The sequence below is a fragment of the Equus caballus genome, unplaced genomic scaffold (assembly GCF_041296265.1).
Source record: "Equus caballus isolate H_3958 breed thoroughbred unplaced genomic scaffold, TB-T2T haplotype2-0000451, whole genome shotgun sequence".
NCBI classification, from domain to species: Eukaryota; Metazoa; Chordata; class Mammalia; order Perissodactyla; family Equidae; genus Equus; species Equus caballus.
In genome coordinates, this window is record NW_027221893.1 from 2055704 (window position 1) to 2077302 (window position 21599).

The 21599-nt window shown below is 39.9% G+C and overlaps 1 protein-coding gene and 1 long non-coding RNA gene across 11 annotated transcripts in view; one reads left to right on the top strand and one right to left on the bottom strand.

The window, feature by feature from the left end:
- LOC138922126 (olfactory receptor 2AE1-like) overlaps window positions 1–7964 on the top strand; it is a 62414-nt gene extending 54450 nt beyond the window's left edge. For all 10 annotated transcript variants that reach the window (XM_070258955.1, XM_070258954.1, XM_070258953.1 and 7 more), the window contains one exon: window positions 29–7964. In XM_070258955.1, coding sequence (XP_070115056.1) covers window positions 29–981 — 953 coding nt within the window. In that variant the 3' untranslated portion in view covers window positions 982–7964. The remainder of the gene's footprint in view (window positions 1–28) is intronic.
- LOC138922128 (uncharacterized) overlaps window positions 1–20735 on the bottom strand; it is a 36623-nt gene extending 15888 nt beyond the window's left edge. Inside the window, exon 1 of the long non-coding RNA XR_011435206.1 lies at window positions 20545–20735. This is a non-coding gene — a long non-coding RNA (uncharacterized lncRNA). The remainder of the gene's footprint in view (window positions 1–20544) is intronic.
- Between the last annotated feature and the right edge of the window lie 864 nt (window positions 20736–21599).

A 21599-nucleotide genomic window follows, 5' to 3' on the forward strand; every position in this document is an offset into this window, starting at 1 on the left:
TCTTCCTTTCCACTTCCTGTTTCCCAAGGGACACAGAAAGGGGAGATGTGGCAGAGGAATCAGACCTCTCTGGCAGACTTCATCCTTGAAGGTCTCTTTGATGACTCCCTCACCCACCTTTTTCTTTTCTCCTTGACCCTGATGGTCTTCCTGATTGCAGTGAGTGGCAACACCCTCACCACTCTCCTCATCTGTGCAGATCCCCCGCTTCATACACCCATGTACTTGCTGCTCAGCCAGCTCTCCGTTATGGATCTGATGTATGTCTTCACAACCGTCCCCAAGATGGCTACCAACTACCTATCTGGCAAGAAGTCCATCTCCTTTGCCGGCTGTGTGACCCAGCACTTCCTCTATTTGTCTGTGGCTGGTGCGGAGTGTCTCCTCCTAGCTCTCATGTCCTATGACCGCTATGTTGCCATCTGTCATCCACTGCATTACACTGTTCTCATGAACAGAAGGGTGGGACCGATGATGGCTGTCATGTCATGGTTGGGATCATCCATAAACTCCCTATTTCACACAGTGTCCTTGATGCACTTCCGTTTCTGTGGGCCTCTAAAAAGCCACCCTTTCTATTGTGAGTTTCCAGCTGTTGTGAAGTTGGTACGTGGAGACATTACTGCTTATGAGACCACTGTGTGCGTCAGCAGTGTCCTGCTTCTCCTCCTCCCCATCTTTCCAATTTGTACATCCTGCATCTTCATCCTCCATAGTGTCACTCAGAGGCATTCAGCTGGGGGTAAGAGAAATGCCTTTGCCACTTGGAGCTCTCACCTCACTGTGGTTTCCCTCTGGTTTGGTGCCTACATATTCTCATATATGAGGCCCAGGTCCAAGCGCACACCATTGCAAGGCGAAGTTGGTTCTGTGTTCTATAGTATCGTTACTCCCACACTGAATCCTTTAATGTATACTCTCTGGAATAAGAATGTAGCGAAGGCTCTGAGGAGAGTGCTGGGGAGAGATGTTATCACTTAAAGACAGCAATTGCAGTTGCTCTGAGTGTAAGAGAGGAATGGGATAACCTCCTCGGATTGATCTGGGCAAGCCCCTAAGAGTTTTCAAGGGTCCATATCCCTGATGACTGCTGCATAAATGAAGTGGTCAACACACAATTCCAGTCTTCTAACTTGGTCTCAGGCCTCCAAGCACTATAGAGTACTTACCTTAGTCCATTCGGGCTGCTGTTACAAAAATACCATAGACTGGGTGGGTTAAACAACAAACATTAATTTTTCACCATTCTAGACACTGAGAAGCCCAAGATCAAGTCTTGAAAGTGGTAGACCCTGTTTCATTTCCTTTTTATCTCTTTTTAAATGTAAGCTTGCCCTAATGTGTTTCCCTGAGTAACCTATCCAAATGGCACTCACCCTTCTCTGTCCCCTGCATCCACGTTGTAACCCTTCTTTGCATGATTTTGCACTGTATTGTTATATTATATTTTTTGTCTGTTTTACTAGAATGTAAGCTCCCTGATGGCTAGGACTTTGTTTGGGTTACTATTGTCTCACCAGAGACAATAAAACAGCCTGACATGAAAGAAGTGATCAATGAGTATTTGTTACATGGATAAATAAGTGACAGGACATAGATTGCTTTACTATCCCCATGACATTAATGAAGTCTCATTCAGAGAGGGGAAGAGACCTAAAAATGTATAACACAATTGATGACTTTGTAAGACTCATTTTGTGTCAGATATTCAGGGATTAATACCAGTCAAATTCAGAGGGCTAATATCTCCATGAACTTTCCTGAGGTGTAGTAGTCTGAGGGATGCCAAAATGAGGGACAAATTTCTATATCATACTACCTCTCCTAGATAAAAATGTCAGGAAGCCCTGGGACCTTCTTCAGAAGAATGACCCTTAAGGTTTGACAGCACAGCTGTACTCTCTTTGACAAGTAAGTATCTTCCCTTTGAGAAACAGCTTTTGGCATTTTGTAACCAGGTGAGCCAATGATCATGAGTTGGGTGTCATCTCAACCACCTAGCCCTAAGGTTGAATTTACCCTGTAACACTCCACAACCAGGGGGAATTAATATTTACAGAAACTGGGCCTGGGTGGTTTCTGAAGGCACAAGGGTGTTGCATACACAGCCGGCTCACAATCCCAGTTAGAGACAGGGGATTGTTCCTCAGCTACCTCTCCCTCGACACACGCAACTATGACGTTGTCAGGAATCCTATAAAATCATTGGAGAATGAAACAATCTAAGTGAAGAGTACGGATGGTTATTTGTGTATTTCTGGCATGTGCCAAAGTAAATAATACAGTTTTTATGTGGGCTCCTTTTGAAAAGAGATATAAAACTATGTTATTGTAATCATTGTTTATATGTTCTGGATATTAACTGCTTAGCCAATGGATGGTTCACAAATATTTTATCTCATTCCATAGTTTGTCTTTTCCCTCTGTTGGTTGTGTCTTCTGATGAACAGAACTTTTAAATGTTGATGTATTCCAATTTATCTACTTTTACTTTTGTTGTCTGTGCTTTTTGTGTCATATCCAAGAGGCCATTGGCAAACCATGAAGCTTCACCCCCAGATTTTCTTAAGCATTTTACAATTTTGGCTCTTACATTAGATTTTGGATATATTTTCAGTTAACTTTTGTATATATTGTGTCAGGTAAGGGTCCAAATTCATTCCATTTACAAAAAGAATCAAAAAGTATAAAATATCTAGGAATTAACTTAACCAATGAATTGATAGAGTTGTCCAGAGAAAATAGAAAACACTGCTTAAAGAAATTAAGGAGACATAAATAACTGAGAAGATATTCCGGGTTCAGGTTTGTAACACTTACTGTTATTATGATGTCCATACTACTGAAAGTGACCTACAGAATCAATGCAATCTTTACCAGAATCCCACTGGAATTTATTCAGGAAAGAAAAACCTATCCTAAAATGCATATGGAATCAAGGGACCTCAAATAGCCAAAACAGTCCTGAAAGAGAATAAAGCTGTGGGACTCCCAGTTCCTGATTTCGAGACTTTAATTCAAAAGCATGGTGATCAAAACAGTGCAGCCCTGGCATAAAGACAGGCATATCAACAAACGGAACTGAACAGAGAGCTCAAATACGAACCTTCACCTATATGGGCAAATGATTTTCAACAAGGGGGCAAGGTCATTCAATAGGGAAAGGACAGTTTGTTTCGCTAAATGGTGCTAGGAAAACTGGACATGCAAAAGAATGAAGTTGGACGCTTACTTTACACCATATACAAAAATAACTGAAAATGTATCAAAAAGTAAAACGTAATAGCTAAAACTACAAAACTGATAGAAGAAATCATAGAAGAAATTGTTTATGACATTGTATTTGCCCATTGATTTCTTGGATATGATAGAAAAACACAGGCCACAGAAGTAAAAAGAGATAAATTGGACAACATCAAAATTTACAGTTCTGTTAAGCACAGGACACAATCAGGAGAGTGAAAAGACCACCTATGGAATGAGATAAAATATTTGTAAACCAACTGTCTGATATATATATCCAAATATATAAAAATGACTACAACTCAAAAGCAGCAATAAAACAACCTGATTAAAAAATGATCAAGGAATTGTCTAGACATTTCTCCAAACAAGTTGTACAAATGGCCGACAGCCACATGAAAATATGTGCAGCATCACTAATCTTTAGGGATATGATTAGGAAAAATCAGCTCATATTGGATTAAAGACTTAAAAGTAAGACCTGCAACCATAAAATCTTTAGAAGAAAACATAGGGGATAAGCTCTGGGACATTAGTCTTGATAATGATGTTTTGGGCTTAATACCAAAAGCAGAAGCAACAAGAAAAGCAAAACTAAACAACTGGGACTACATCAAACTAAAGGACTTCTGCACAGCATGTGACACCACCAACAAAATGAAAAGATAACCTAGAAAATGAGAGAAATATTTTCAAATAATAAATCTGAAAATTAGTTACTATCAAAAACACACAAAGAACTCATACAACTCAATAGCAATACACCCCAGATAAATGCAAATGAAAACTACAATGAGATACCACCTCATGCCTGAAGAATGGCTTGTTAAAAAGACAAGAAATAACAAGTGTTGGAGAGGATGTGGAAAAAGAGAATCAATGCGCACTGTTGGTGGGAATGTAGACTGGCACATCCACCATCGAAAACAGAGTGGAGATTCCTCAAAAAATACAAATAGAATCACCATATGATCCAGCAATTCTATTCCTGGGTATATATTCAAAGGAAGTGAAATCACTATCTTGAAAAGATGTCTGCATCCCCATGTTCACTGTAGTGTTATTTATAATAGACAAGACATGGAAACTACTGAAGCGTCCATCTATGGATGAATGGATACAGAAAATGTAATATATATATATACAATGGGATATTAGTCAGCCATAAAAAGGAAGGAAATTCTGACATTTGTGACAACAGGGATGGACCTTGAGGGTGTTATATTAAGTGAAATAAGCCAGACAAAGAAAGACAAATACTGTGCAATTTCACTTATATGAGGAATCTAAAGAAATGGAACTCAAAGATACAGAGAAGAGATTGATGGTTGCCAGAGCTGGGGGTGAAGGTGGTCAAAAGTTAGAAACTTTCAGTTGTAAGATCAATAAATTCTGGGGATGCAATATACAGCATTGTGACTATAGTTAACAATGCCATATTGGGGGGCTGGCCTGAGGGCATAGTGGTTAAGTTCACATGCTCCGCTTTGGTGGTCCAGGGTTCACCAGTTTGGATCCTGGGTATGGACCTAGTACCGCTCATCAAGCCATGCTGAGGTAGCGTCCAACGTAGAAGAAGTAGAAGGACATAATATACAACAATGTACTGGGGTTTTGGGAAGAAAAACGAAAAAAGATAAATATTGGGAACAGATGTTAGCTCAGGGCCAATCTTCCTCACCAAAAAGCACACACACAACACGAAATACCATATTGAATATTTGAAAGCTGCTAAGAGAATAGACTATCAAAGTTCTTATTCTGACACATGCTACAACATGGATGAACCTTGAGGAAAATATGCTAAGTGCAATATGCCATCCGTGAAAAGACACATACTATATGATTCCAATTATAGGAGATGCACAGAGTAGTAAAATTCATAGAGATAGAAAGTAGAATAGTGGTTGTCAGGGGCTGGGGAAGGAGGGTTTGAGGAATTGTTCCATGAGTACAGAGTTTCATTTTCAGAAAATGAAAAGACTAAAATTTGTTGCACACAATGTGAAAGTACTTAAAAGTACTGAATCATACAATTAAAATGGTTAAGATGGTAAATTTTGTTATGCGTATTTTATCACATTTAAAAATTTTATGTACAAAGCACAGACAGGGCACTCTCATAATTAATGAGATATTTGTTTGGATCGCAACTCGACTTTTGGTGGTGAACACAAGGTAGCCTATATAGAAGTCAAAATATAATGATACAATTGAAATTTATATAATGCTATAAATCACTTTTACCTCAATAAAAAGATAAAGTTCATATGAAATATTAAAAAAAGTATGATCAGAAATGTACCACCAACATAAATTTTTTTTTCTGCTTTATCTCCCCAACCCCCCCCAACCCCGTACACAGCTGCATATCATAGTTGCATGTCCTTCTAGTTGTGGGATTAAATTTTAACAGATAAAATCTTTAGGAACATTTCCACTAAAACCAAGAGCAATAAAAGCTCACAATTATGACTACTGTTGGACATTGTACTAGAGAATCTTGCCAATGCAATAAGAAAGCAATAAGGATAAAGCTTGAGCAGAAAGAATCATTTTATTGTTTTTCACAGCTTAGAAGTCCAAGACAATCAACTTACAAATCAATGGAAGCAACAAGTAACCTCCAGAAATGTATGACAAACAATACACTATGTAACAGCCCAAATGACCAGTCCGAAATAGAATAAAACATTGATAAATAAAGTGAAAATGGTGAGATAAATGGGGATAAAACACATTCTTGAATGGGAAACATTTTATTGCAAAGAAGTCAGTTCTTAATAAAATTAGTCTTTAAGTTCAATAAATTTGAATCTGAATCTCTTAATGTGTATTATGGACTTTGCCAAAACAATTCTAAAAGTCAAATCAAGGAGAAAATTTGTAAGAATGAACGCAAGATAACTGAAAAAGAGCAGCAAGCAAGAACAGGTGCTATCAGCTGTCAGAACATGCTCTGAAATAGAGAAAGTGAAAACAGTGTGGTATTCATTCAGGGAAAGAATCAATGAAAGAACAGTGAGTCCAGAACACAGATTTATATACAGGAATCTGATACTAATAACCGTGACATTCCAAACCAGGAGAAGATGTTAGAACATGTAGCTACCCATGGCAGGATGTGGGGCAAGAACTCTTTAAGGTATCATATAATTTTCAAGCTTTCTAAATGTTTCATGAAGTCCGTGAATTAAAATCTTGTATTTATTTTCTGTGAGAGTTTGTTTTACCACTTAATCCTGGCAGGGTGTTCCTATCTGGCTTCAGCAGAATATTATAGCACTTGGGGGCAAAGATGCATCGTAGTAGCCCAGCACTGGAAGCCAAGATAGAAAAGATCTCTGCAGCTACCATGCTCTTCCCCTTGGTGCTTGTATACGGGGGAGAAAGGTGATCCAGACACCACAGAACACCAAAATGCTGAATGTCAGGTACTTGGCTTCACTGAAATTGTCAGGAGTCTGCTGGCCAGAGAAGCCAAGGTGAAGCTCACGAGGGCCAAGGAACCCAAGTAGCCTAAGGAAAGGTAGAAATGATGACAGAGCCCTTTTTGCACACATGATAAGGAGCGTAGGCTCAGAATGTGCATCTAGGTGAACAAAAGGGAGAAAATCACTTGAATCGATGAGCAGATGGGAATGATGGAATTATGTGCCCCTGACAGCATCCACTGCCTTATCTTTCTCCCTGGTGTTGTGATCTTGAAAGCCAGAACTACAGCGATGGTTTTATCCAAAATCTGGAAACAGCTACAGTCCACATGACTCCAATGTCATTTGTTGCAGGATGCAAGTGGAAGTGTTGGGATGGCCCTTGAAGAGCAAGGAGCACAGGAAGCAGAGGATGAGGCATTTGAGAAGGATGTAACTGAGAGACTGGTTATTAGCTTTGACTGTGAGGGTGTCCCTGTACTTCAGAAAAATCCTAAGAACCACAGATCTTAGGGCAGACAGACAAAGGGCTGCACAGGCAAGTACCATCCCCAGAGGATCTTCGTAGGCCAATAAGGTCACAGTCTTTAAGAGGCAATGACCTTGATTACGATTTGGGTATTGATTGTCTGGATATGTCATACATTGCTTCATACCTAGCAAGAAAAGCAAAGTGCCGTTAACTTGGGTTCAGTGATTCTCATGAGCCCCAGAATACTCACATTTGGACAAATTGCTATAATTAGACACCAAACTAAAGAATGTTATAGGAAGAAAAATTCCAAGTTAATGCTGTCTATTTTTTTCTTGCTATATCAAAGGCCAAGGAGCCCTAACATCATCTCTTGTTCATCTTCCAGACACAGAGGAACAAGTTTTAACTTACAAATAAAAATTACACCCATCTATACCACTTAAATAGAGGTAGGATTGCACATATCCTGGATTCATTCACTCAAAGGAAAGCATTTATTGATAACCTCTAGTGACGCATGGAGCTTCCAAAGTTTTGCAGATATAGAGATGGCCAAGACGTAAACTGTCACTTAAGCTTCAAAATTGCATTAATTCTGATAGCCAAATAATTAAAAAACATCTCCTATTCATTATAGCTTCTACTATTTCTGTTCAGATTTGAATCCCTTCTATTTTAACAAGACAACTCCCTAACGAGTCACCCTATCTTCTGTCTTGAAGCCCTCTTACGTCTCATCAACTCAATTGTACTAATTAAGGTTTCTATTATTTAAACCCATTCACGTACCTTTCTCGCTTAAAATGCCACAATTATTCTCACATTTGTAAAGAAACAAGTCTCAAACATTAGTGCATATTAGAATCACCTGGAGGGCTTGTTAAAGCAGAGTGCTGGCCCACACTATCAGAGTTCCTGATTTGGAAACTCAGAATTTACATCTCTAATAAGCTCCCAAGTGATGCTGATGCTGTTGGTATAGATACTACACTTTGAGACCCACCATTCTAGGTGGAATCCAAACTCCTAGCAATGCACAAAAGGTCCATTATTATCTAGGTTCTACCTACCTCTCCTGTAGCAACTTTTTTGTGAGGGATTGGATAGCAAGGATAAAGGAACAAATTTTAATGTGCGCGGGTGCTATCCCAAGCAATTTACTTGACAGATGAAAAAATATATCTCAATTCTCCCACAGTCTGTGAGGTAGCTAGACAGTATCGACTCATTTTTCAGAGAAAATAATTGAGGCTTAAAGAGCTTCAGTAACGCACCTGAGATCTTGGAGATAGTGAAGGCTGGGCTGGGATCCAGACTTCAGAGCAGGAGGTCAGACTAGGGTGAGGGAAGTGAGATCCCAGAGGTGCAAAATTTAAGGAAGCACTCACTTTCAGGTGCCAACCCCGCCCTTGCCTGACCCTGAGAGTGAGTGCCTCCTTAAATTTTGTCACCCAGGCACCTCACCTACCTTTCCCTAGTCCTGGCTCTACTCAAGACTGTCTGACTTCAAAGCAGATGATCTTCCCATTACATGCCTTTTGCTAAATTTAATGTTCATCACCACCTTTTCTCTTAAAAAGTTGTAATTCTCATAAAATTATAGGGTTTAGATAAATTTCTGTATTTTGATACTTTTTCTCAAGAGGAGTTCCTATAGGTTTAAGTTCATAAATTTAATTCATCACTAAAAAGAAAACTGTAGGCCAACCTCATTTATGAAAACGCTAAATCCTTAAATAAAATATTAGATAATGTATTCAGGTCCATTAAAAAGTAACACATCACAATTAGGGCTTTTTAAATGCTTTAATGGAAGAACTTGAAAGAACATTCAACTTGCAATGAGGTAGAACTGAGTTCAAAATTGTCCAAAAGTTCGCATTGATTTTACACTGAATTATAATAAACAAAAAGAAATAACAAAAACTCTGAAGATTTCTTTTTAAAAAATTTTATGGTGTAGTTCAAATTGGCTGAAATTTGTCTCTGAATGTTTGATGAGATTCCCATGTGAAACCTATCTGGACCTAGTGCCTTTTTTGGTTAATAGCCTTTTTACAGCTTTTAACACTTAAAATCTTAAAAGAAATCCGTCTTTAAATCTTAAAATGCTCCATTAACCTCATATCTGTGTGTATAACTTCTCTTTCTCTCTTCCTGGAACCTCTTTTCTTCCCTTCTACACCTAACTATCAACCATGTCTCTAGACTGAGCTGGAATCATCTCACCTGAGTAGCATTCCTTGCTTGTGTAAGGCTTATTGATTCTATATTTCCCAACACATCTTATTTCTATTTCTACAATCAAGTTTTACACTTTATTGCAATTTTTATTTACTTGCCTGCTTATTTTATTAAGCTGGGGATGTTCAATGGAAACGTGGTTTATTTGAAAGAAAATGAGATTTGGACTTATAATAGTATTAAAATTTGGGCTCTTCCACTTACTAGGGGTCTAATCTTATTAACCAATTTTGTTAAAAATTATTAAAAAGTTTGAAATAATGTAAGAGGGTGACTGAATGCATTTTCAGTGGCATACTCTAGCATCGTCTAACCAGCCAACACAAGCGTTATTTATTTATCTAGGACTATATATCTGTTTGACTTAATGATTTATTGTTTCATTAGAACCCAAACACTGTGTAGTTACATGTTAATCTGTACATTGTTGGGGAGTGGCAGCCAGGAGAAAGATAAACCCAAAGATTATGGTTTTATTGCCCTGTAGGACATTAACCATTTTTCTATGTAACCTAGCAATTGTATTCTAACATTCTTTTGTTGATGTTGTATTGTCAAAAATGCTTTTAGTGGGGCTGGCCTGATGGCTTAGCAGTTAATTTCATGTACTCTGCTTTGGTGGCCCTGGGTTCACTGATTGGGATCCCAGTCACAGACCTCCACACTGTTTATCAAGTCATGCTGTTGCAGGCGTCCCACATATAGAGGAAGATGGGCACAGATATTATCTCAGGGCCAATCTTCCTCAGCAAAAAGAGGAGGATTGGCAGCAGATGTTAGCTCAGGACTAATCTTCCACACCAAAAAAATGCTTCTAGTGATGAACTATAGAAACCGCTGTTTCACTAAAAAGGTTTGTGGTTCTTAGAACCACTTTTATCATCTCATTGATTTCCACATTAATTAATTAGTTAAATAAAATCATTGATACGTGTTTATTCCATAATGTTGAAAGTCATGGACTTAATTTTTAAAAATTTATGCTCAAAGTGCACTAAACTCACAGAAAAATAGTAATGATGATACACTTACCCCCATAGCTATTTTTATGGGAAAAAATGAGTATATGTGTATGTACCTGCACCATAGTCTCTCAATAACTAGTATTTGTATTTAGCATTACTTTCTCTTTATCTGGTATGTTGCACCTAATAGGAACTCAATATTGATTTCTTGAACATATGTATCGTTGAATACAAATACAGTTACTTGTTGAGTAACTGACTGAATTATCAACAACGAATTGGCAAAAATAGCCACACTTACATCTTCAATGAGCCTAAATTTCTAGGTGTTAATTGACACTGAAATGCTAAGTTTTGGTCTGTTTTCCTAAGTCTGAGCTGTCTAACTTTTTATCTAGACTTTTTATTTTAAGGTAATTGTCGATTCGCATGCAGTTAGAAATAACACAGGGTGATCCCGTGTACCCGTTACCCAGTTTCCTCCAATGGTAACACCTTGCAAAACTCTAGTACAATGTCACCACCAGGATATTGACCCTAATATTCATTCATTGGTGAAACTTTCTATTTCTTTGCTGAGGCTTTCCACTTTTTCATTTCTCTCAAGCATGTTCATAATTGCTCACTGGAACATTTTTATGATAGTTCCTTTAGAATATTTATTAAATAATTCTGACATCTCTGTGATCTTGGCGTTACCATCTATCGGTTTTCTTTCTGCACTCAGTTCAGATCTTCCTGGTTCTTGTTATGATGAGTGATTTTTGATGGAAACCAGAACATGTTGGGTATTGTGATATGCAGCTCTGGATTTTATTTAAACCTTCTATTTTATCTGGCTGCTTCTGCCAAGGTTCTGGCTAGGAAAAGGAAAAAGTGGTTCCTTGTTACTGCAGGGGAGGGAGAAGTCCAAGATTTCCACTCAGCCTCTGTTGACACATGATGAGGGAAGATGTCCCCATTTCTTCTGGGTGGGGTAGGAGTTCTGATTCCCCACTAGGCCTCCATGGCAGCTCCCTGGTTGGGAGGAGTGGGAGTGCCCCCTTACTGCTGCCCATGTGGCTTCACTACCCTGAGACAGAAAGGGAGCCTTGTAACTACTGGACCATGATGGAAGCCCTCACTCTCCACTTGGCCTCCTCTAAGACAACACCTGTTGGGGGGGAGGGGTGCTTCATTGTTGGCATGTAGGGGGAAGTCTATGCACCCCACCTGGCAGGAGAGGGCCTGGGCACTGCCCAGAAGTGAGAAATGTCCTGTCTGTCCACTTGGCCATCTCTGATACCACCCTGGCAGCTTGCCTTGTTGCAGGTGGAAAGGGTGGCTGTCCACACTCCCCACTTGGCCTTTCCTGGTGAGAGTGGGCCACAGATTTTGCCATGATGTTTGAGTGGATTAGAGCAGTTCTTGTCTAAAAGTTTTCTGTCTTGCTAGCCTGTCCGTTTCCTGATCTTTTTGATAGAGAGAGCAGACTTTTGTTAGGGCTTTTTAATGTTGTAAGTGCTCCGGCCTTTCCAGGTTGTTGGCTTCTTCAGACCCAAGTCTAGGACATATGAAGCAAAAAGAAATCCCAGGAAACTCACCACCATGGCCTTCCTTGGGTGCCACGGTCCCTACAAGTGTGTCTCTTCTCTCACATTTCAGAATCATCGTAGGTTTGTTTTATATATATGCCCAGCGTTTTAGTTGTACTTAGAGGGCGGAATAGAGAAAAGTGTGTCTGCTCCATCCTTCCAGATGTGGAAGTCCTCTGAGCACTAAGGTTTATGTTCATTCTGAGGAAGAGAAACTTCAGGAAAATCAATTGCCTTTTATTGTTTTGTTTCTACTAACTGCTCACTACTCCTGATCCTTGACATATTTGGATATTTTGTCAATATTGATCTTGATTTTCTTTTATATTTTTCTGTGTATTGTTAATATCTAGAAAAAATTACAATTGACCTATGGAAGAGAAAATAGAAATATTGGTTGATACTGTTATTGAAATTTGGTCTGTGAAGTAAAAAATTTAATTAATTCGTCAAGGAGGCAGCATACTGTGTTGGCTAAATGCATGGACAGTTCAGCCAGATTATCAGGTTGAAATTTGGTTCCACAGTGGCCAGCAGGGTGACTTTGGGTAAGCTCCTGTGCCACCATTTCCTCATCTTTAAATGGAGTTGATATCACTATCTGTTTTTATATGCAGATACTTGTTGTTAAATGATTTGATGTGTGGAAAGCACTTCTTAGAACTGTGCCTAGCATCTAATAAATACTATCCAAAGGTTTGCTATTCCTAACCATTTGCCTATTTATTTTTATTAGACATAATTCCCAGCTGCATGTTCTGTTCTATATTTAAGTGTGTATTTTTGGATAGTATCTCATTTCTTTATTGTTAGAGTTTAAGAACACATTTTAGTGTCTGGAAACAGAAGTCTCCTATCTATCAAAATTCTCTTCCAATATTTTCTCCAAATCATTCTCTGTATCAACTTTAAAATACATTCCATAAAGGTCCACATTTTCAAGCAAATTTCAGTATGAAATGCCTTCGATTTACAAATAAATTTAGTAAGGCTTGCTATCATTCCAATTCCATCAATAAATAAAGGTGTCCTATCAATAAATAATGTGAGCCTTTTGCTTATTCAAAAATTGTATTATATTAACAATTAAATTTTAGAAGTTTTTAAATCAGATTTGCACACTTGCAGTTTATTACTAAGTATTTTAAATTTATTCCTATGTTATTGGGATATTTTTCTGCTATATCTTTAATAGGGTTGTTACTTGTACACGGAAAGCCACTGCTTTTTGTGTGCTTATTTGGAGACGGAACTTCTTCCCAAATTGTGGCAAAAATGCTCATTTTTGCCTGTTCTTATTTTTATTGTTTTTGGTGGAGAATATGGGCCCTGAGCTAACAACTGTTGCCAAAATTCCTCTATTTCCTTGAGGAAAGTTTTCCCTGAGCTAAGAGCTGTGCCTGTCTTCCTCTGTTTTGTATGTGGGACACCAGCAAAGCATGGCTTGATAAGCGATGTGCAGGTCTGCACTCAGGATCAAACTGGAGAACCCCAGGCGGCAGAAGCAGAGCACATGACCTTAACCACTATGACACCGGGCCAGCCCCTCTGACTAGGTAATCACCGTGCATCTCTCCTTCAAGTTACCCAGAGTTATATTACACACTGGTATTATGTGAATGGAATATTTTATCATTTTATCTACATGATTATTGTTATAAAAAGAAAAATCATATATTTTTGTATTTGTATCTCATATCCAGGAGGTTTTACTTTCAAGTTTTAGGAATTATACTGTTTCAGTTGATTCTTTGGAGTATTTTTTGTATAAAATGATGTATTTTAATTTCTTATGTTTTCCTTTTTAATAAATATCACCCTTTTTGTTTCATGAATTGTTGCACCACCCAGAACTCTGGAGCAATGTTAAAAGACAGGAATGAAAGTGAACATTTTATGTTGTCCACAAATTTAAGTGTAGATGGTATTTTCAGTTTTTCATTATTTAACTGCAATGTCTGTTGGCAATTCCAAAATGTTAGTTATTGTGTGAAAAGTCTTCAGGACCAGTCTTTCATCTTGGGGTCCCATGCAACCCTAGACTTGCTGTTTTTCAGCCACAGTAGACCTTTTTGTCAGGTCCCCGAATAGTGGAAGAAATGTGCTATTCTAATTATCTCTGACAAGGAAGTCTTCCTTTATTCAGCTGTTATAATTCTACTTATCTTTCAGTACTTAAAATAAAACACTTTTGTACTTTTTTGTTTCTTTTGTGGGGAATATTCTGACATCTCAAAGTAAGGTTAGATACTACCCCAATATTTGTATTTACTGCACTTGTATCGTGACCCTTATAATGTTCCTTGTGATCACTCATCATGTTCATCTCCTTGCTCCCTGACTCTGAACTGGCAGAGAACAAGTGTGATAGGGCAACCAGGGGTACTAAAATGCATCCTCAGCATATTTCACAGTGGCTGGTTCATAGCAGAAATATAGGATATGTTTTTCGTTTGTTAAGTCATGCACATTGTTTCTGAACACTTACGTGTGTCATCATCGGTGCTAGTAACTTGAGAAATTAAGCTAAATAACATGCACCCTTCAACGTGTTCATATTTGGTTGAAAGACTTATATACAATAAAACCAAGATACTCATAATGACGTGTGTTAGGTTCCATGGTAGACACAAACACAGGTCACTCTGGGATAGCCCTTCAAAATATTTTCTTGAGAAGGTAATGCAAAGAGTCAAAAGATAAGTAGGAGTGAACCAGGTCAAAGAGAAGAGTATCCTTACATAGGGAAGATTATTAACTTTACTGGAGAAATCAGTGAGTAAATGAGAGAACAACTTTGAGATGTCAGTCCTATTCTCGATCCTCCCCATTTTGGGAACAAATAAGGACGTAAACGAAAGGATGAGTAGGAAACTTCCTCCAGATCTGCACCTGTGTCAGTGGAAACCTCCTTCTCTGGGCAGAGGGCACAGTCAAAGCAGCAGGCAGCCTTTCTCCACTGGGGAGCTTGCCTGGATGCAGGGCCACAGCTCTTGCTACACAGAACAGGGACTCTGAAGAAATCAGAGGGAAGTCTTGTTAAAATCTGAAAATATGATCTAGTTCTGTGTAACCAAAATGTTTCAGGGACAATCAACAAATTCCATTTAAAAGAAGCAGCCCCTTTGATCACAGGGCTGGATGCTCTTAACTACTGTATGATGTTAGCCATAACAAATTATAGAACCATACACTTTATTACATGTATTTTTATTATCTAATAGGCATTAAGAAAGAAAGATTACTCAAGTTGAAAGGAATGTTAGACAATAACTTGAGTTGGAAGAGGTGACTGTGCTTGCCCTATTGAGCTGAAGGAGGACATCAAAATCCCCACGCTGGGCTCTGTTCTAAATACATATGGGTCATAAATATCCAGCAATGAAACTCTCCAACCAACCTCTTTAAACCCAGTGACCCAATCAATGAACTCTTCGTAGATGGAAAAGTCTTGACAAGGTGGTGCCTGTAGGACAAATTGTCCTACTTTCACCTGAAGTCCAAGTCCACCAGCAAAGTTCGAAAAGTTGAGAATATCATACTCTTTCACAGAGATTCTTGCTGATCTAGATGTACCTGGTCCCTACCATTGCAGTCAAACTGTGTGGTCTTCCGAAAGGAGTGGAGATGGAAAAGCTGTAGTTGAGCTGCAGAAGGAATTTTGGATTTGGACACAAAAGATCTGATAGCTGTGTGACATTGGAAACATCCCTCTTCTTTTTAACTTCAAACTTAAAAGTACTCACTTGTATTATAAGATTCAAAAGAGGCAACCCATATGGAAGTAACTTGATAACCTAAAACAAAAATTTAAACTGATATTTAAATATCATATAGTATGTATGTGATTTACATATGTGATACATATATTTTTATGAGATAAACATGGTAAGTTATCCACTATAGAATCAGACCCTACATAGGCACTTCCCCTGTCAGTCACCTCCTTGAGGAGATGCTTGGAGAACATGAAAATCAAAAAATATCTATGCATAGCATTCAGAAAATATTGACCAGAGAATCAAATTCAGCCTCTCTCATTTGTCATTAGCAGTCTCTCAAAACTTCTCTTAACTCTTTTGCAAAATGGGGATAAAAATACTGCCTAAAGAAATTGTGATATAAGGTGAAACATATACATATATAAATATACCATTTCTATATCATGCATATATATATATGCATAAGATAAAAAATTTAAGTTAGCTACTAGCATGCCAGAACTGACATAAGCAATTCGAGCACTAGAGTTCTCTCTACTATCATTTAAGGCCATCATGGAAGAAGTCCAAACCTACAATAATGAAAAAAGAAAGACAATATTGGCAAGACTCTGAGGCTCTTTGTGACTCAAAGAGTTCCCTTTGGCCCATAAATTCCAAAATTCTATCTCTGCCATTGTCACCTTTTTCTTTACAATTATTTCTACACAAACAAGTTGAAATTGAAAGACTCTAAGACTAGAACTCTGTCTTAAGCACTGAAGTTAGTAAAGAAACTGGTATAAGTCTGAAAAAAGAACCCCAAACGCTGATTTCATACTGACGTCCTGAAAAAAGTACATTTGACTATGTATTTGGACAAGATATAAAATTTATAGACCATCAGACAAGGAGCAGCTTGATTTGGAACATTACCTACTGAGGGTAAACAACCAGCCTCTCCCCATTCCCTATTGATTGCATTTCTGATGGCTGCAAAAGAAGTTTATGAAGGGTCTGGGCCACAGCACAGACAGCATTTTATACACAGTTACTCCCGCCAGCCATGGCCATATCAAACTTATGCAAAGGGCGAGACTCAAAAGAGGCATTGAGAGGACAGTCCTCCAAATTTTTACATTCAGTTTCAGAAATCAAGCAATCAAAGTGCAGGTTCCGTAATTTAGTGAGGTAGAAGTCTTCTGGGTGTTTAGAAGGGGTAACTTTCTGGAGAAATTGTTTCAAACCAGGGATCTCGCTGTGTGGTTGTCAAAAAGTGAGAGTCCCATGGAACGTATCAAGCATGGAATAACTTTCACGGAACATAAAATCCCAAGGCAATGTATTGATCAGACTTGCCTGTCACCAAAAGGTTCCCCTTTGAAAAGCTCAGTCCTATGAGTGAGTCAGAGTCACCATAAATGACAACCACATTTGCTGATGAATCGCTAATCCTGAAATGCTATTACCAGGCCAATGAGAAATATATGCTGTCAGTGACAGAAATCAATTCAACAAAGGCCACACAGATGCCACTCTGGTACATCTCTTTTCTCAAGTCCCATAGAAACTGAACCCCTTTCTTGTCTTCTGAAACAGCCAGCACAACCCAGATCTAGTCAAAATGCAGCCTCAACCAAACCATACCAAGGGCCAGTGCTGTGTTTCTGGGGGCCGTCTGGTAGAGAGATGGAAACTGGTCTTTGTCCCTCAGGATGGGATCAAAAGGGCCATAGGTGAGTTAAACGGGAAAAGAAAAATATTGTCCCATTTGAGATCAAAGGAAGCAACGTGAGGAAGAAATGAAGCGCAATTATCAGCCTATCTGACTTCCATTATGTTCAATGGCCTCAAGCCAGACTGATGGTTGCTGTTCAACAAGTGTCCCTTCGGGGCCGGCTCCCTGGCCCAGTGGTTAATTTCACGCACTCCGCTGCGGCGACCCAGGGTTCAGATCCTGGGCGCGGACATGACAACACTCCTCAGGCCACGTTGAGGCAGCATCCCACATCCCACAACTAGAAGGACCTGCAACTAACATATACAACTGTGTACGGGGTAGGGGGCTGGGGAGATAAAGCAGAAAAAGAAAAAGTAAATAAGATTGGCAACAGTTGTTAGCCCAGGTGCCAATCTTAAAAAAAAAAAGTGTCCCCTGTAGAAAGGAATCACAGAAAAGCTTTGTTCCTTCCACTTTTGTGCATCACTCTCCCTCTGAAAGTTCTCTGCAAAACAATGGCCATAAGTCAGAAATCCCCAAAACTTTAGCCAGTTAGGATCTATCCATTAGTATGCTCTTTGACATCAGTCTTAGCAGCCTATTTTCAAGTACCATGTCTGACTGGGCAATGGAAACAAAATGCAAAATGAACAAATGGGACTACATCAAAGTAAAAAAATCTTCTGCACGGCAAAGGAAACCATCCACAAAACCAAAACACAACCTAACAACTGGGAAAAGATACTTGCAAACCATATATCGGATAAGGGGTTAATATCCAAAAGACAGAAAGAACTCATACATCTCAACAACAACAAAAATCAACAACCCAATTTAAAAAACGGGCAAAAGATCTGAGCAGTGACTTCTCCAAAGAAGATATCCGGATGGCCAACAGGCATATGGAGAGGTGCTCAACATCATTAGCGATCAGAGAAATGCAAATCAGAACTACAAGGAGAGGTCCCCTTACTCTGCTCAGAAAGGCTCTAGTTAACAAGACAGGAGACAAGTGTTGGAGAGGATGTGGAGAGAAGGGAACTCTGCTACACTGCTGGTGGGAGTGCAGACTGGTGCAGCCACTATGGAAAGCAGTATGGAGTATCCTCAGAAAACTAAGAATACATCTACCGTATATATGATCCAGCCAACCCACTGCTGGGTATTTATCCAAAGAACTTGAAAACACCAATGCAGAAAGACACATGCACCCCTAGGTTCACTGTGGCATTATTCACAACAGCCAAAACTCGGAAGCAACCTAGGTGCCCATCAAGGGAAGAATGGATAAAGAAGATGTGGTACGTATGCACAATGGAATACTACTCAGCCATAAGAAATGATGAGATCTGGCCATTTGTGACAACATGGATGGACCTTGAGGGTATTATGTAAAGTGAAATAAATCAGAGGGAGAAAGTCAAACACCGTGTGATCTCACTCATAAGTAGAAGATAAAAACAGTGACAAACACACACAGAGCCATGGAGATTGGATTGGTGGTTACCATAGGGGAAGGGGGGAGGGGAGAGAGCAAAAGGGGTGATGAGGCTCCCATGTGAGGTGACGGAGTATAATTAGTTTTTGGGTTGTGAACATGATGTAATCTACACAGAATTCGAAATATATTACAACGTACATCTGAAAGCTATATGATGTTAGAATCCACTGTTACTGCAATAAAATAAAATAAACTAAAGAAGTATAGGAGCCTCAAGAGACTAACAGGCTTTTGAAAAGTTATTCTAGGGATTTGTATGGCTTAGCTCAGGGTGGCAGACACCAGCCTGAGAAACAGCTGTGACATAGCCACTAACTTCAACTAAATTATACTCCGACTGGAGGGAAATCAAAACTACTATAATCATAATTTATTGAAGGCTTCACTTTGTGCCAGATCCTGTGCTAACTGCTTTGCACCAACTATCTCATTTAATCCTCACATCCAAAAGCTAGGTTACCGTTATTCTCCCCATTTTAAAGGTGAGGAGGCGGAAGCAGAAAGATGGCAATCTGCCTGGAATTCACAGAAGGATTCTCTATGTCATGACATGACTTTTTGACAAGATTTAAAGGTTTAACACATTACCCGGAAGATGCAGATCACAGCATCACGGAACGTGAAAAACACTGAGTCCTGCAAAATGTATTAAAACACTAATTATGGATCCTCACAATCTCTTTGCACGTTTTTTCAGATGAGGGAAAACCCAGTGTGAAAAACCGTTGATGAGATGTCTCCAGATGAGGACTATGTCTGGTCTTTAAAGCCGGGAACTATCCCAGTAGATTCTGAGTCAGTGGGTCCAGAGTAGGCCTTGAGCATCTCTGTTCTTTTAAAAAGCCCCACAGGGTACACTTCCGTGCCTTTGGAGTTGGGCAGTACAGTCATGCCCTACATCGGGACGTTTCAGTCCACAACGGGGGTCCCAGAAGATTAGTCCCATGTGGCCTAGGTGTGTAGGAGGCTCTGCCATCTAGGTTTAGGAACTCCATGGTGTTTGCACAGTCTCGAGATTGCCTGACCATGACACACTCCTCGGAACTTCTGCCCACTGTTAGGCAAAGCATGACTGTACTGCCTTAGATTCTCCACGGTTCCAGACCCTGCACTGTTTACATGACTGCACACACAGAGGGCACCGTGTCTGAGGCAGAGAGCAGCTGGAATCACACAAGCTCTCGACAGATAGTCAAGGAAAGGCGTGCTCTGCTTACACGACTCTCTACTTTTCTTTGTGTCTGAACTATTTTATAGCTAATCTGCTTTTCTTAACGGAGCAGCTTTGCAAAAAAAAAAAGTTACCAACAAATAGTAAACAAACCAATATAAACAATACGTATTAAATAAGCCTAACCCTAAAATGCTACTGAAAAGGCTTTTATTTCCCTGGGATAATTTTGACAGCAGTAGATTCTTTTACCAAGAGCAGCCAATTTGAGAGAGATTATTTCTAATTCCACAGTGCTACAGATGCGGTCAGTAGCAAGTGCAAGCTGGAAAGGAAATAAAGTTGGGTGTAATCCATTCAAGTTCACACGTTTCACCAGGGACAGCCTCCGAGCCTTTAATACTTATGTATGTATTTATCCATTTATTTAATCAACCACTACTAACACCTACTATAGGCCAGACACTGCTCTAAGTACTTTACTGATAGGAAATATCCTTTCAGCTTTACACTCACCTATGGAGGGTGTGTTATAATCATCCCCATCTTACAGATCAGGAAACTGACACACAGAATGGTACGGTAACTTGCCCAAGTTCACACAGCCCATAGGTGGCAGAGCTAGGACCCATTTGACAGAGTCTGGCTCCAGAGTCCATGTTCTGAATCACCATGCTTGGTCTCCATAAACCTATAGAAAGCGCCAGCTTTAATCGAAAAGTTTTGTTTTCCCCACCCTAAGGTCCCTACGCGGCCCCAGGCTCCAGGGCACTCTTTCAGCTCCTCTGACAGGCCATACTCCTTCCTTGCCCTGTCCCAACACTCTCCCGCACAAGTCCTCCTTTTCTTTTAGGCATCTGCTCTCAGCTTGAACATCACTGCCTAAGCCACAAAGTCTAACAGTAAATGCTGTATTTTTCAACACTCAACACAAAATTGCTTTCACGTATCTCCTAGGTAATTAGTTGCTGCCTGTCTGTCCTTTCCAACTAGGCTGTGAGGCCCAGTACGTCAAACACCCTGTCAGTCTTGCTCACCAAGTGTCCAGACCACTGAACACGCACCGACCAGAGGAAAGGAAGGACTTGTCCCAAAGTCAACTCTCCGGACTTTCTGTGGAAGGCGGGAACGAACGGAGCACCCTCGAGCCTCACGCTTTCTTTGCCAGACTTTCAAGTGTGGGACACATAACCTGTGCTCACAACGCTCCCCGGACAGCCCCCACTCCACCCCTAACAGGTAGACTTCTGCACAGTCAAGGGCTTTGGAAATCACTGGCTCTGCACACAAATATCAAGTGGCCCTGGACAGGCCACTTCCCCTGAACCGGCCTCAGCTTCAGGGGCACAACAGGCTTCATGAAAACCCCAACGGAACGTAGCCTCTAAAACAGGGAGACCTGCACTCCTCAGAACGCATCGAGACCACTGTCCTTATCGACTTCGCGTCTGTCCTTCCAAGGAGCCAAGACCACGGGGGCCGCTTCAGCGCCCGACTCCCGGGCACCGCATTCCCAGGCTGGCCCCGTGCCCGGCACACACCGCCCGTTCCATGAACGTGTGACGCGCACG